The following is a 13,751-nucleotide window of genomic DNA, read 5'->3' on the forward strand; positions in this document are numbered from 1 at the left end:
GTTATATATGAAATGACAAGATGATAGAAAAAATCAATCTTCCCGCTCTAAAAACCAGAAAAATAATACTAGTATAAAACCGGAAGTATATCTTCGGTTTTATTTTTACCTTTTGAAGGGTGAAACCACATTTAGTCTGTTTTTGTGAAATATATGATACGAACCGAAAATATATTTTCAATTTTTAAGGAACAATTTCGGAATTGCAAAGTGTCTTTCTTTTGGGCATGGGGTGGAATAAGAAATTCCCTCGGGTGTTAAATCCAAAAAGTCATAATGGTTTTTATCTCGTTTTAATCTTAGAGAGCATAAATGGGCCGCACGTAACAAAAAAGCCCACATAAGCTGGAAATTTTTTTGGGAGAGGAAATCTCTCAGTCACCCTTACAGTCGCTCATCGTCCTCCCGCTATCTCTGCTTCTCAATTCTCTCACGCACACCGTTTCTCTGCTTCTACTCTGTAAGTTTTCCTTTGATTTTTACGCACTCATTCGTTAGGTTTCGTTTTCAGTTTCTTGCTCACTGTTTTCGTATGCTATTTGTTCCCTTCATGTCGTGAATCAGAGGTAGAAGATGAATTAGTTGTATACCTAATTTTGAAATCAAGATAAATTGTTTTAACATCAATGCTCAAGTGTTGAACATAAACGAAATCCTAACGCCGTCTTTTTGTATATCTTAACGAAGTTGAGATTTGAGACCTAAATTCACCTTTGTCTCTGGATGAAATTTTTACTATGAAATATTGATCATAACAAAATATTTTACTAAATTAAGTATATGTTTAATCGTATTAGAGTTTAATTTTGATACAGCGACGCATGACTTTACAAGTAATTATGATTAAAGTCAATAGTATTAATGATATATACTCTTAACACATTCTTTATTACTAGGTTCATAAACAAAAAGGATGATCTCTGCGCATTTTCTAGGTATTCTAAACCACGATTACCGATAGCTCTAAATGTAAGGTTCCAGTTATAACTAGTTACAATAGCAGTGCAACCATAAACCCCTAAAAAAGTCACCAGATAACACATAAGATGCTTCTGGATTTGCGCTGTATGAACTCGTAACACTACAATTTGAATTCTTTGAAACACACCTTTTCCGTCCCTGCCACTGCCTGCTACAGCTACTGACTATGTTCTTTTTTTTGCCTGTTCTTTTATTGTATTTTTGCCTCTTCCATATTGAAACTTGTCTATATATTAAAATTGTTGGCTTACTTTTATAGTGTTTTTGCAGGAGCATTTTTTTGCTTGTTGTATTTGTTGCTGATTTCAAAGTGTTTTAGGAAAGAACATGGCATCAAAAAGGGAAAGGGCAACTGGTGATAGGGTAGAGGAGGAAGGGCTTGATTTTGAATCGAAAAGGCTAAGGGTGGATAAGGACTCTTCCCCCTCTCCTCCTCCTGTTTCCATTGCAAATCCTCTTTCTGGGTTGGCTAATAACTATGCTGACATCGATGAGGAGGAAGATTATTATCAAAGGGATAAGGGTGCTGTTAACGACAATAGGAATGGTGCGTCTCAGCATAATGGGCATAAATATGAAGGGGATGATTATAGCGATGAAGAAGAAGATTCACAGGAACAACTATTTGGTGGAAGAAGTCGCCAGGTGGAGGTTCGGAAGGACTGTCCTTATCTTGACACCGTAAATAGACAGGTATCTTATTCATCTGGTCCATTGTAGATATGTGTTTTGCTAGTTAGCATGTGTGTATTTGACTTTTATATCATTTTGTGTGTAGGTTTTGGATTTTGACTTTGAGAAGTTCTGTTCTGTCTCGTTGTCCAATCTAAATGTCTATGCGTGTTTGGTTTGTGGTAAGTATTACCAAGGGAGAGGGAAAAAATCCCATGCTTATACGCATAGTCTGGAAGCCGGACACCATGTTTATATCAATCTCCAAACTGAAAAAGTATACTGTCTTCCCGATGGCTATGAAATTAATGATCCCTCACTAGACGACATTCGGCATGTCCTGAATCCGAGGTTCGTCTAATTTTTCATTAGGCTTTGTTTGCTGCACACAATTTTGCAAATTACAGTTTGGCTGGTGACTATTATATTTTTCATCTTCTGTCCAATGTATGTATAGTTGTATCTGCTATTGGCCCGACAGCTTTGTCCCTTTGTACCTCTACTTCCCCTGAAAAAATAAATGATTTGCATCCACTTTTTTCAAAATTCAAGTTATGGAACTTCCAAAATAGAGTATTTCCTCCCAGGGTTGTAGTTATGGTCCCTTGTCTATACAAAGTCCGTTAGAATGTGGTTTGCTCCATAATGGACTTGGCAGAACCTTGGACAACTCCTTAGATTGGGTAGTTTAGGATCATCGTTGATGTTTGGGCCACCTTGGAATTCCATTTTAGGTACTGAAAAAAATGTTTTTCACGAGGAATAATTATTTTATGCCTGTTTCTTAAGTCGGTCAGTAGTATTAATTTTTCTCTTAATTATATACTTAGTAAATAGCATTTGTTTTTATAGGTTATGGTCATTGCGTCAAATGTGTCAGTTTTTTGCTCAATGAATTCAGTTACCCATTTGATATCTTTCAGTAGATCAGTTTTCCTCTTAATTCAGAATTACATAGAAACCTCTAAAGCTCTTCCATTAGTTATGGCTTATTTTTATAGGTTATTTTATTGTTTATGTTTGTTTATGTTGGCTTTTTCTAAAGATTAACTACTAGGAGATATCAATCTGCAGGTTTACTGCAAAAGATGTTGAACAACTTGACAAAAATAAGCAGTGGTCCAGGGCACTTGATGGTTCTAGTTACCTTCCGGGAATGGTATATTTCTTCTTTCATATGGAAAATAAATTTTTGCTTTTAGTTGACTTGTAGTTTCAAGTTTGATGCCTTATGGCTTATCTTTATCCATCATATGAAAAAATTTCAGGTTGGACTCAATAATATTAAGGAGACTGATTTTGTGAATGTCACAATTCAATCCTTAATGAGAATTACCCCGTTGAGGAATTTTTTTCTTATCCCGGAAAACTATCAACACTGCAAATCTCCACTTGTTCATCGATTTGGTGAACTCACTAGGAAGATCTGGCATGCACGGAACTTTAAAGGACAGGTTTGTTTCTGATGTTGTCATTGTGTGTGTGCGCGTGTGTGTTTATATGTGTATTTAATTTTATTTATGCTTTCTTTATGCATATCAACAGGTCAGTCCCCATGAGTTTCTTCAAGCAGTGATGAAAGCTAGTAAAAAACGATTTCGAATTGGTGCGCAGTCTGACCCAGTTGAGTTCGTGTCATGGCTTCTTAATACGCTACATGCTGATCTTAAAACTTCAAAGAAGAATACCAGCATTATTTACCAGTGTTTTCAGGTTCTTCTTTTCATGCTAGTTTTTTTGTTGATATACTCTATCTGGTTGCAACTAGTCACTTACGTTGTGTTTTAATTAAATTTACTGTTCTTGCAGGGTGAACTTGAGGTTGTTAAAGAGATTCCTAATATTGGAAATGCACCCTTCAAAGAAACTTTGAAAATGCCATTCCTAATGTTAGGTTTGGACTTGCCGCCGCCTCCTCTTTTCAAGGATGTGATGGAGAAAAATATAATACCCCAGGTACTTCACTAATTGTTATTTTGCTTGTTACATATAGATTTCTCTGCGAGGCCTGAACCAGATACACACTCAAATCTTCCCAATTTTGACTGGGTTTAGGTTTTCCCCGATTTCCTAAGTTAGGGGAAGTGATGGGGTATTAAGACCCGAACCCGTCCCACTTATTATATTATTTTTTTATTTGCATTTATTAATTCATATTAATGTTCTTTATTTATGTAAAAATTTAATCTCTTTTCAGTAGACAATTGCATTTCAATATTATTTTATTATGATGTAGTAATTATAATTTTATCATATTAATTAAAACAAATACGACTTTTCAATTTTATTTTTCTAAATATATGGCCGGGATGGGGATGGATATTCATTTTCTAATCAGGACAGGGGAGGAAAATCTTGCTCTTGCCCCATTTTGAAATATTGTAGTCAATGTATTTTGGATTGAAGTGACCCTAAGTTGAAGCTTGATTCTTGTTATTTTGTATGTTATATCCACTGGATACATTATACATCATACATATATAAATTGGAATAGTTTGGATATGAATACCAAGAAGGATGTTGTAAAACCAAGACTGGTAACTTCATATCACTTTCAAATTATCTTATAAACTGTGATATTTACTTGACAAATTGAGTGTCCACTATCATGCATCCTTTTTAGTTTCTAGTGAATTTTTCTCTTGATTTCTCACCATCTCTTAATCTTTTTCTTTTCAAGTAAAGTAGAAGTTTTTTATGGTTTATTTTGCATGCTAGATGGAGTGTGTCATGTCTGCTCTTTTACTATCTTTTCTATAGACACTTTATATATATATAACAAGGCACTTCATATGGATCTGCATAGCTCTTTGCTTCCCTTTAGACAATGAAGTTGTTAAAACAACTTTATTTTATTGAAACCAAATGAAATGGACTCGAGTTTGAACATAGTCATCACTTGAATGGTTTGTTTTGCTGCATTCATTTAAATGTTTGCAAATAAATGTCAATGTCAGTAATTTCTTTACCTATAATCAGTGCTGATAAGGCTTGGTTTCTAGGTTCCACTCTTCAACATACTAAAGAAGTTTGACGGTGAGACTATCACCGAGGTGGTCCGTCCTCATATAGCAAGGATGCAATACCGTGTTACGAGACTGCCTAAGTATATGATTCTTCACATGCGGCGATTTACAAAGAACAATTTTTTTGTGGAAAAGAATCCTACTTTAGGTGAGAACTTATGTTGAAAAAACTGTAATGTATTCAAGTTAATATCAGCCTACTTATTTCTAAGCTCACTCTAATTCAGTGAGTGTTTGTTTCAGTCAACTTTCCTGTGAAGAATTTGGAGTTGAAGGATTACATTCCCTTGCCAACACCAAGAGAAAATGAGAAATTGCGCACTAAATATGATTTGATTGCAAATATTGTTCATGATGGCAAACCAGGTGAAGGATCCTATAGGGCGTTTGTGCAACGAAAATCAGAAGAACTATGGTAATATATATTTTTGATAGTATGAAAATGTATAAATCTGATTGAGTGTTAAGAACACTCTATTTTTAACACTAACTCTTTTATTGGGTGAAATTCATATGGATCTCACAATTTTAGGAATAGGTCCCTCATAAAGCTGTGACCCGCATGATTTCACCCAATTAAGTTAGTTAGTATTTGAAGGAGTTTTAAAGCGAGTGCTCTAAGCACTCTTCGTTTAACAATATTAAGGTCTAACTCTTTGATTTTTCAGGTATGAGATGCAGGATTTGCACGTGTCAGAAACACTCCCTCATTTGGTTGCACTTTCAGAAACTTACATGCAAATATACGAGCAGCAGCATTGAAAGGCCGGGTTCAAATCCTTTTCCTAGCATACTGTAACCTGAAAGCAAGTCTTTTGAAGGATTTAGAATACGAGACACAATTCATGGTTAGCCACACAATTGGGGAAATATAATGCGTGATTATTGCAGCTGAGTGGCTTTATTCAAATGTAATGCGCAGCTGAGGGACCTGAATTTTGTTGTTGCTGTACTTGATATGATAGGTTGCTTGAGTAACTTGTGGAATGTGAGGTATCCACTTAGCTTAATCCAGATTAAATTGTATTGCTTAACACTTATAATCCGTTGAATCTCCAAGTAGCATGATGCATAATGTTTCTGCAGATAAAAATTGATGGTATTGTATTAGTGGATTATCAGGTGTGTAGCTAGGATTTGTCTAGTAACTTTTTATCATCGTACCTTTGCACATGTGTTGTTATTGATAGATTTGCAAATTAATCTAGCTATACAAATGATCTCAGTTAGGGTAACCTGTTATGGCTAACTCTACTATAGTTTTTCTGAGAACGTTGTAGTCACCAAGAGTCTGGTAACGATATATCAAGCAGTTCAACGTTGTTGTCACCAAGAGCTTGGTAACTGTTTAATAAAAGTAGTTCTGAATAAAAAGCTCTAATAATAGTTCTTTCAAGGAGTAAGTTTATTTTATTTTGGTATATTCTGTTTTGCTCTGAACTGTAGAAGTACCAAATATATTATAGATTTTAAGCTAGCATTCCAAGTCAATATAAAACTAAGATTTTTAAAAAGAAAAGTAAAACTAATATAGTTTTCTGTAAGTTATATCACAAATTGTAGTAATATTCACTGTCTTATTTATATAACGTGTTCGTTTAAATTTCTTTGTTTTATTTTCTTAAAATGTAAAATAATAACACTGTTTTCTTATTAAATTGTAAGAAGAAGACATGATTTCCTTTGTGATTGGAAGCTCCCACCCACGAGATTCTATCAACATAATATTAGCGGAGATTTTTTTTAACAACTGAAAAATACTAATTTTGGTATATGTATTTGATCACTATGGTAATTTTGTTCGGGCAGAAACAAGCTTAGTATCTTATTGGTTATCTATTCTTGATGGTGAAACTATAGATCTTCTTAAACCTAATTCATGAGTGAGGGGACATTGGACCTACCATTATTTTAGGGAATTTCTTACGCATCTTTATATATATTTTTTTAGGTCCCGTGTGAAATTTCTAAAATGCTCATTGTTTTTGGAAATATATCTCTGAGCGCACTAATTTTTTAATTTATTTAAAGGTTAATTTGGAGATATATTTGCGAAGGAGTTTTAAAATAGTATTTGCATTATTGTTTCTTTATGTAAATGACTCACTCGTATAGTATCAAACTTTCGGACTCTGAATGGTCTGAAATCACTAATGTAACAACTTTGATATGAAAGATCTCGAAGAGGCAATTGTGATTTTGAGATCAAGATCACTAGACTGAAAAGGGAATATCTTTGGATCAATTTCATTATGTGAAAAATATCTTAAAGAAATACAATTACTTTGATTGCAAATGTGCATGCACACCTTACGTTCCAAGTATAAAACTATTTAAGAACACTAGTTAAAGTATTAGACAAAGTGAGTAAGCGAGCATCATTAGAAGTCTTATGTATGTCATTGCTAGACCATAAATCACATATGTGGTAGAATTATTGTGCAGATTTACTAGTATAACGATTAATGAGCATTGACAAGATATTTAGAGAATCGTGTGGTACCTTAAAAGGACCATGGTTATCATATTACATTATCAGAGATTTCTTGTTATACTTGAATGATACATTAATGCATAATAGAACACCTTGTCTGATGATTCCAAAGCAGCTAGTGACTATATATTCAACATAATTGGAGGAGTTGTATATTAGAAAATAAATTAACGAACTATATTGTCTTGTTCCACAATGGAGTTTGAAATGATATAATTAATGACCGCTAGTAAAAATTGAGAATCATTATTATGATGTTAATAGACGACAAATAAGAAGAAATTACAACACTATAAGAGATTTTACCTCTAAAGAAGTTGTAAGAGTGGATCATGTACGCACTAATGAAAATTTAGTTGTATAAGAACATGAGACTAATGCCTATAGATAACTCAGTTGCTCATGGGGGTAACCCGACAAAAAAGACTAGAGATTTCAAGAATTAGGTTCCATTGCGCTCGAAGGGATACACAATTTTATAGACGGGAGATAGCACACCACTCATGAACACCACACACACACACACACACACACACACGCACACACACACACACGTAGCCACACTGTCATTTGTTCGATTGGACGACTCGACTCAGTTTGGTCAAGTCAAGCTTAGGTGAGGTGTTATTTCTTTAGTACCCGGAATTGAAAAAAAATTAATTTATTAATAAATGTATTATTCTCATTCATTTCATTAATCTCACACACATTTTGTGTGCCTCTAATCAAACATTCAGTTGCATGCTCCCACGAATTTGAATTTTCAGAACTGATTCATCAGATCGTGAGAAGAACTTGAGAAGAACTGGTCAAATTTCCCCAACTTCCATTTTCTCTCATTTTGTGTTTTAGACTTCAGTTACATCTCATTATTTTCACTCTAGGATTCTATAAACCCAAAATCTAGTGGGTGTGATGTTCATGAGTCGTGTAGTACGATTGGTATTTTTGAGAAACCACTCATTGTTTTGTCTAAAAAATTATTTAGACAAAACAATGAGTGGTGTATAAATAATTTTTTTATTTTTTATTTTTGAGAGACTGATTTGTGTCATACGATTGACATTCTTACAAATTCCAGTGGTTTTCATACCATAGAGGGTTAGTTCTCTATTGGTTATCTATTGTGCATTAGTAGCCATAATAGTTCAAACTATGTTGTTTTATCTTGTCGTGGTTGATTGTTTGCCTTGCACAATTTTTATAGTGGTGTAAAACAACTTAAAGGGAGTAACCTATTATGCGACTCGACCAGGTGGTTTCTTCAGTGACATATTTTTAAAATTGATTTTTAAATCAAAAAAACTTGTTAATTGTTACTAAATATACTCGAATATTAAGAAATTTAATACTGAACTATAAAAGGGCGACACAAATCATGTCTTGTGTTCAATATAGATATAAATACAAAAAGATAATTATTTACATCACCATTTTCGCATAAAGGTTCTGTTAGATCCCATGACATTTTCATCGTTTAAGTAGCAGTAAAGGATTACTAGACATCACTCTCTAATTATAATATTAAATAACTGAGTTAATATTGTTGGCAACACAATGAGAATATAAAGATTCACACACATAAAGACAAAATAAACAAGATAATAAATAAATTATTAAAATTCGTTTATAATTCTGTGTTGCAATTCTTACAATGCACTAGGGGTGGGAATAGGCTGGGCCGAGCTAGGGTTTGCCAAGCCTGAGCCTGGCCTGTCAAAAATTTCAAAGCCTAAGTTTGACCTGTGGCCTATCAAAGGCTTATTTTTAGGCCTAAGTCTGACCTTTTCGAAGGCCTGTTTGGCCTAAGAGCCTACATAAAATCCTATTTTATATGAGCATTTGTAAATAAGAAACTTAACTAATGTTTAAAGAGACTAACAAATTAAAAGATCAACAAGACTAAATGCTTATTTGCGTTGACTTATTCAAGTTAACTTATTAATATAATTTTTTTGATAATATTTGTTTGAGAGAACTTAAGAAAACAACTTATGACATTGTTCATAAAGTTTTTGCAGTTAATTTTCATTCGTTCATCAAAACGACTAAGCTATATATATATATAGGTCAGCCTAGTAGGCTTAAAAGGCTTTTCGTATGACCTATATATATATAGGTCAGCCTAGTAGGCTTAAGAGGCTTTTCGTATGGCCTATGGCCTAGCCTTTTTATCTAAATAGACTTTTTAAAAAGCCTAGGCCTTTTCTATTTGAAAAAAAAAGCCTAACCTGGCCTATGCCTGTGTAGGCTAGGTCGTAGGCCCCTATTAGTCTGTCTGACCTATTCCCACTCTTACAATGCACTAGCACTAATTGGATAAATATGATACATTATAAACTACTATGGTACGTATAAGTGACTTTTAAATAAAATTATTGTACTAAAGTGATAATTCCTTCGTTAGTGTCTTATTTGAGGAAATGCACGGTTCTTAAGAAAATAATTAGATATGTTAATTTTAATGATAAAACTAATATCAATTACTATAATAGAAAAAAAATTAAATAATCAGATTTAAAAAAAAATTCAAAATATTTACTTGGGTAACCAGGTTTGGGGGGTGCCTTACACATAGGAGCCACCCCCCATGCCAGTGTGTTACATTTTAACCTATGTGTCACCCCAAATGGCGCCATAGTGCAAGCCCAATTAGGACGACCATGTGCATTTGGTTTTTTTAAATTTTTTTTATATTTTCTTTTATATAATATTAAATAAAACGATGGAAGAAATGTGTGAAAAATGAGGGGGAATTGAGGGTATATTTATAGGAAAAGTCCTAACACATAGTAGTTGTCCCATATGGCTCTTATGTACAAATTTTGTACATAGGTGTCACCTGACCCTAAATCCTAATTTCCCTTACACTAAGGCGACACTTGGGGTGGCGCATACACACAAAATTTTGGCCTTAGGCGCCATGGGTGGCGGCGCCTATGTGTTAGGCACCCCCAATCCTGGTTACCCAGGTAAATATTTTGAAATTTTGTTTTAAAAAAAAAAAATTGATTATTTTAAAAAAATCACTAGAGTATGTCTATTAATTATAGTTAATAGAGTAGTTGAATAAAGTAAAAGCTAATAAATAGGGGTATAATAGAGAAAAATAATAATAAATACTGCACTGATATCGTAAAAGGACAATTATTTTGAGACAGAGAAAAGTGCAAATAAGACAATTTTTATGAGAGGGAGGGAGTAGTCAATCATTCAAGTATTTTCAAAATCTTAACTGCACTAAGATTCTAAGGTTGTGATTTCTCTAAACTTCGTTTACAGCTTGCACTATAAGAAGAATCCCCCATTGCATATTATGTTATAGGAAATTGAGTGGAGGCATTGTCATTTAAGGTTGTGATTTCTCTAAACTTCGTTTACAACTTGCACTATAAGAAGAATCCCCCATTGCATATTATGTTATAGGAAATTGAGTGGAGGCATTATCATTCGTGTGGCGCTCGTGATCAATTAGTTTTGACAGTCAAAATTTTTATATTACATAAGATAATCAATCTATCTTTGACTCATGATCGTTCATAACAATCTACCGTGAGAGAAATTTCGGTTGCATTTACCTTGACTATTTGTGATTTACCTTCAAATTTAAACAATAATAATCAAACCATGTCAACAAAGCTCAAGTTGAAGTTCATTTTGAATTCAATCTCATTCACACGAAGCCTAAAGTCTCACAACCCTAAAACTGAGGTCATTATCATCACTTCATCAACTTCAGCATGCGGCCTCATATGAGTTTAAATTTGGTTTATCAAGTTCTTGTCTGGTATGTTTGTAACCCTAACTCTTCGATTCATTGTTCATCACTACCTCGTTTTTTCTTTTTAAAGTAACTCAAGAAATCTGAGTTGAGGTAAAGAAAATGAAAGACAATTAAAAGGATAATGGTTGTGACTTTGTTTTAGAAATGAATATTATCTTTTGAACAGTTTTTGAGAAATGAAATAATGAAGTAATAGATCTAAAAACAAGAATCAAGGTAAAACTTTGGTTCTTCGGTTTGTGGTTTTTATCGGTTTCATTGGCAAATTCTCTTCAATTCCTGCACTACCAGATGTTAAGTTCACTCATGTAAACTATGAACAATCCTAACTACGTTTACTAATTAATAAATTGTTGCACTTTGTTATATAAATTAACTACTCACTAAACATATTTGAACAATGTTCACCGTCTAAATTACCGTTAAATTTTATTGTCAACTGTTTGTTAAAAGTCTCATCTCTTTTCTAAATTAAAAAAAAAAATCCATCAGATAGTATTTTAATACCCTGAGTTGATTTAATATTACTAATATCCACAACATGTATAAAAATTCCTAATTATGATTGCTGTTTTCAGCCTTCCAAGGTCAAAGGTCCTAGAAGCTTAATTTCGTAAATACCAAAATGAAAAGAGAGGTGAAAGTACAAGGATTAACAAGGCATTTTAGTCTCTACTTTTAACCAACTAACAAAGAAATAATCAATCAGGATTATCTCATGACTTTGCCATCCAACAAAAAAGGAATCAACAGACAAAAGTAAATATCAGAGTTAAAATTCTCATTTTGTTACATGAATTTATAGACCCATTACCAAGTATCACCTATCATGTGTACGTAAATGGAGTCATCTTTGAAGTTAGCTTGGAACACAAATTTAAAAACTACATGGTAAAGATTGGGCCTCAGGGATTACAATGCCAACAGATAACCAGATGATACTGTCATTCAAATCAAATTTACTCGCCGACGTCAAAGAAGGGTAATCCCCTAGCAACCCAAAAAAAAATTAAGGAAAAAAAGAAGATCAATACCGTTTCCAGTTTTCTGACTATTGGCAAGTCAAAACAAGAGAATTGGATTAAAAAATAGGAAAGAGAGAATGTACATGAAGTCCTAGCTCAAAAGTTTTTCTAGACTATTTACATGAAACAATGTCGGGCTAAAGATCCAAATCACTTACCAGCCTCCATGTCTTGAGAAGTAGTCATTATCTAGTGATATTGCAAGAGCTACTGCAACGGCTCTCTCTGCGAGGGTCAGTGGGCGTCCGACATCAAGATCTTGAATCTGCAGAAAGAATAACTTATCAATTAGTTAAGAAAAATGGAGTTTGTTTTCTTTCAAAAAGATAGGGGATTCTGACCGCATTAGCAAGACCAATCTTGGAGCTGGGATCAGAACCTCCAAATCGAATCACATACTGACCAGCATCAGTTAGAATCTGCACATACCAAAAAATTATGCGTATCAGCAAGCTTGAACTTCAATACATAAGATAAAATGTCAGAATAATTGAACATGAAATCCTTCAGTTCAGATCAGTAAAATGACTCAGCGACAGCAGTTAGACTAGTACTGCAATATGATAGGAGACGCAGAGTTAAAGTTGTAGCACTAAAGAAAAAGAAAAAACAAGAGGCAAGAATATCTGGTACACCAGCCAAACATGCACAGCCTCTAATAAATATCTACATGTTCAAACGTGATTCCAAATGCTACCATCACTCATCCAAATATGCTATAAGGCGGTTTGAATGAGACTAACTGTACAGACATAACAAAATGAAACAAGGTTGCTGCAATATTTTAGAACTTCGCATAAATGACTACCCTTTCTCTCTTATAACCCCCATGTCAAAAGAGCAGTGGTACAGACCTATCTAAAACAATGTAAACCAAACCTTGAATCCTAATGAAAACAATTGAGTAGATCAATCCCCCAAAAGGCATTTAAGTATTAAAAGTACTTAATCCACACACTTTTTTTGATAAAGTTAACGTTTGGATTAATTTTGTAGAAGAAAATTAATGGAAATTCCGATAATGCAATACAAATTTGGAAAAAGAAATTTTATTTAATATGTTTTGCAATAAATAAGCATGGCAAAAGAGAATAACAGTAATGGACATCTAGCAAATATGTTTGAATAAAGAAAACAATAACATAAGTTTTTTATGCAAAAAAAGAAAAGTGAATGTGAAAATTCAACCTCAAAGCCAAATCCCCTCCAATCTCGATCTACTTGAGCAAGCACCTCACCATCAATATCTTTCAAGGTGAATGTCCAATTCCACAAGCCAGGATTCTCAACCACCGCAAATTGCTTATTCCTGCAAATCTTCTTCTATGATACTTATTTCATGCAATATACAAAACTTATTTAAGCATTTCACTAAGAGTAATCCAAATAAAACCAATAAAATAAATCAAGAGAACATATATAATCATCATTTATTCAAGAAAAAAATTACCGCACAACTATAATAGTTTTAATGTGGCCAAGATAATAACATAATGTCTTGGTTAAAACATAGACAAAATTTCCAAATAAAATATTTAGGTCTAGGACAAAAAAGGGCAACAAAGTATGTTATGATTTTTGCAATTAATAGCTTCGATATGTTTTTGTTCACTGTAATATATTCATTTTTTTCATTTTCATCACTGGGCCATTTTTGGTTTCCAGATGATTCTTTTATTTTTCGATTTTTTTCTTACTTTTTTGTTTAAGTTCCTGTAACATACTTTTGTTTTTGTTTTAGTCTCTTTAATACATAGTTTTGGGGTTGA

At 33.3% G+C, this 13,751-nt stretch overlaps 2 protein-coding genes across 3 annotated transcripts in view; one reads left to right on the plus strand and one right to left on the minus strand.

The window, feature by feature from the left end:
* The first annotated feature begins 324 nt into the window (after positions 1-324).
* LOC131602282 (uncharacterized) lies at positions 325-5,914 on the plus strand. 2 transcript variants are annotated; one of them, XM_058874357.1, is made up of 10 exons: positions 325-460; positions 1,252-1,674; positions 1,760-2,004; positions 2,728-2,812; positions 2,922-3,107; positions 3,199-3,366; positions 3,463-3,609; positions 4,656-4,827; positions 4,923-5,094; positions 5,348-5,914. In XM_058874357.1, exons 2-10 carry the CDS (start codon positions 1,309-1,311, stop codon positions 5,439-5,441), a joined length of 1,635 nt encoding a protein of 544 aa, XP_058730340.1. In that variant the 5' UTR covers positions 325-460; positions 1,252-1,308; the 3' UTR covers positions 5,442-5,914. The 2 variants fall into 2 exon arrangements, with proteins under 2 accessions (XP_058730340.1, XP_058730341.1); XM_058874358.1 differs by having other exon boundaries at positions 351-460; positions 1,241-1,674.
* Positions 5,915-11,700: 5,786 nt separating this feature from the next.
* Positions 11,701-13,751, minus strand: part of LOC131602283 (altered inheritance rate of mitochondria protein 25-like) — a 7,420-nt gene continuing 5,369 nt past the window's right edge. Inside the window, exons 8-11 of the mRNA XM_058874360.1 lie at positions 13,171-13,291; positions 12,324-12,401; positions 12,141-12,247; positions 11,701-11,947 (exon numbers count right to left, since the gene is read on the minus strand). Coding sequence (XP_058730343.1) covers positions 11,917-11,947; positions 12,141-12,247; positions 12,324-12,401; positions 13,171-13,291 — 337 coding nt within the window. The 3' untranslated portion in view covers positions 11,701-11,916. The remainder of the gene's footprint in view (positions 11,948-12,140; positions 12,248-12,323; positions 12,402-13,170; positions 13,292-13,751) is intronic.

Source organism: Vicia villosa, linkage group LG5 (assembly GCF_029867415.1).
Source record: "Vicia villosa cultivar HV-30 ecotype Madison, WI linkage group LG5, Vvil1.0, whole genome shotgun sequence".
Taxonomy (NCBI): Eukaryota; Viridiplantae; Streptophyta; class Magnoliopsida; order Fabales; family Fabaceae; genus Vicia; species Vicia villosa.

What these genes read in the sequence shown, in the direction of transcription:
- LOC131602282 (XM_058874357.1), top strand. Translation starts at nt 1,309, where the DNA reads ATGGCATCAAAAAGGGAAAGGGCAACTGGTGATAGGGTAGAGGAGGAA. An exon ending in CGGCATGTCCTGAATCCGAG is followed by an intron (nt 2,005 to 2,727) that starts GTTCGTCTAATT and finishes ATCAATCTGCAG; the next exon opens with GTTTACTGCAAAAGATGTTG. An exon ending in CTAGTTACCTTCCGGGAATG is followed by an intron (nt 2,813 to 2,921) that starts GTATATTTCTTC and finishes AAAAAATTTCAG; the next exon opens with GTTGGACTCAATAATATTAA.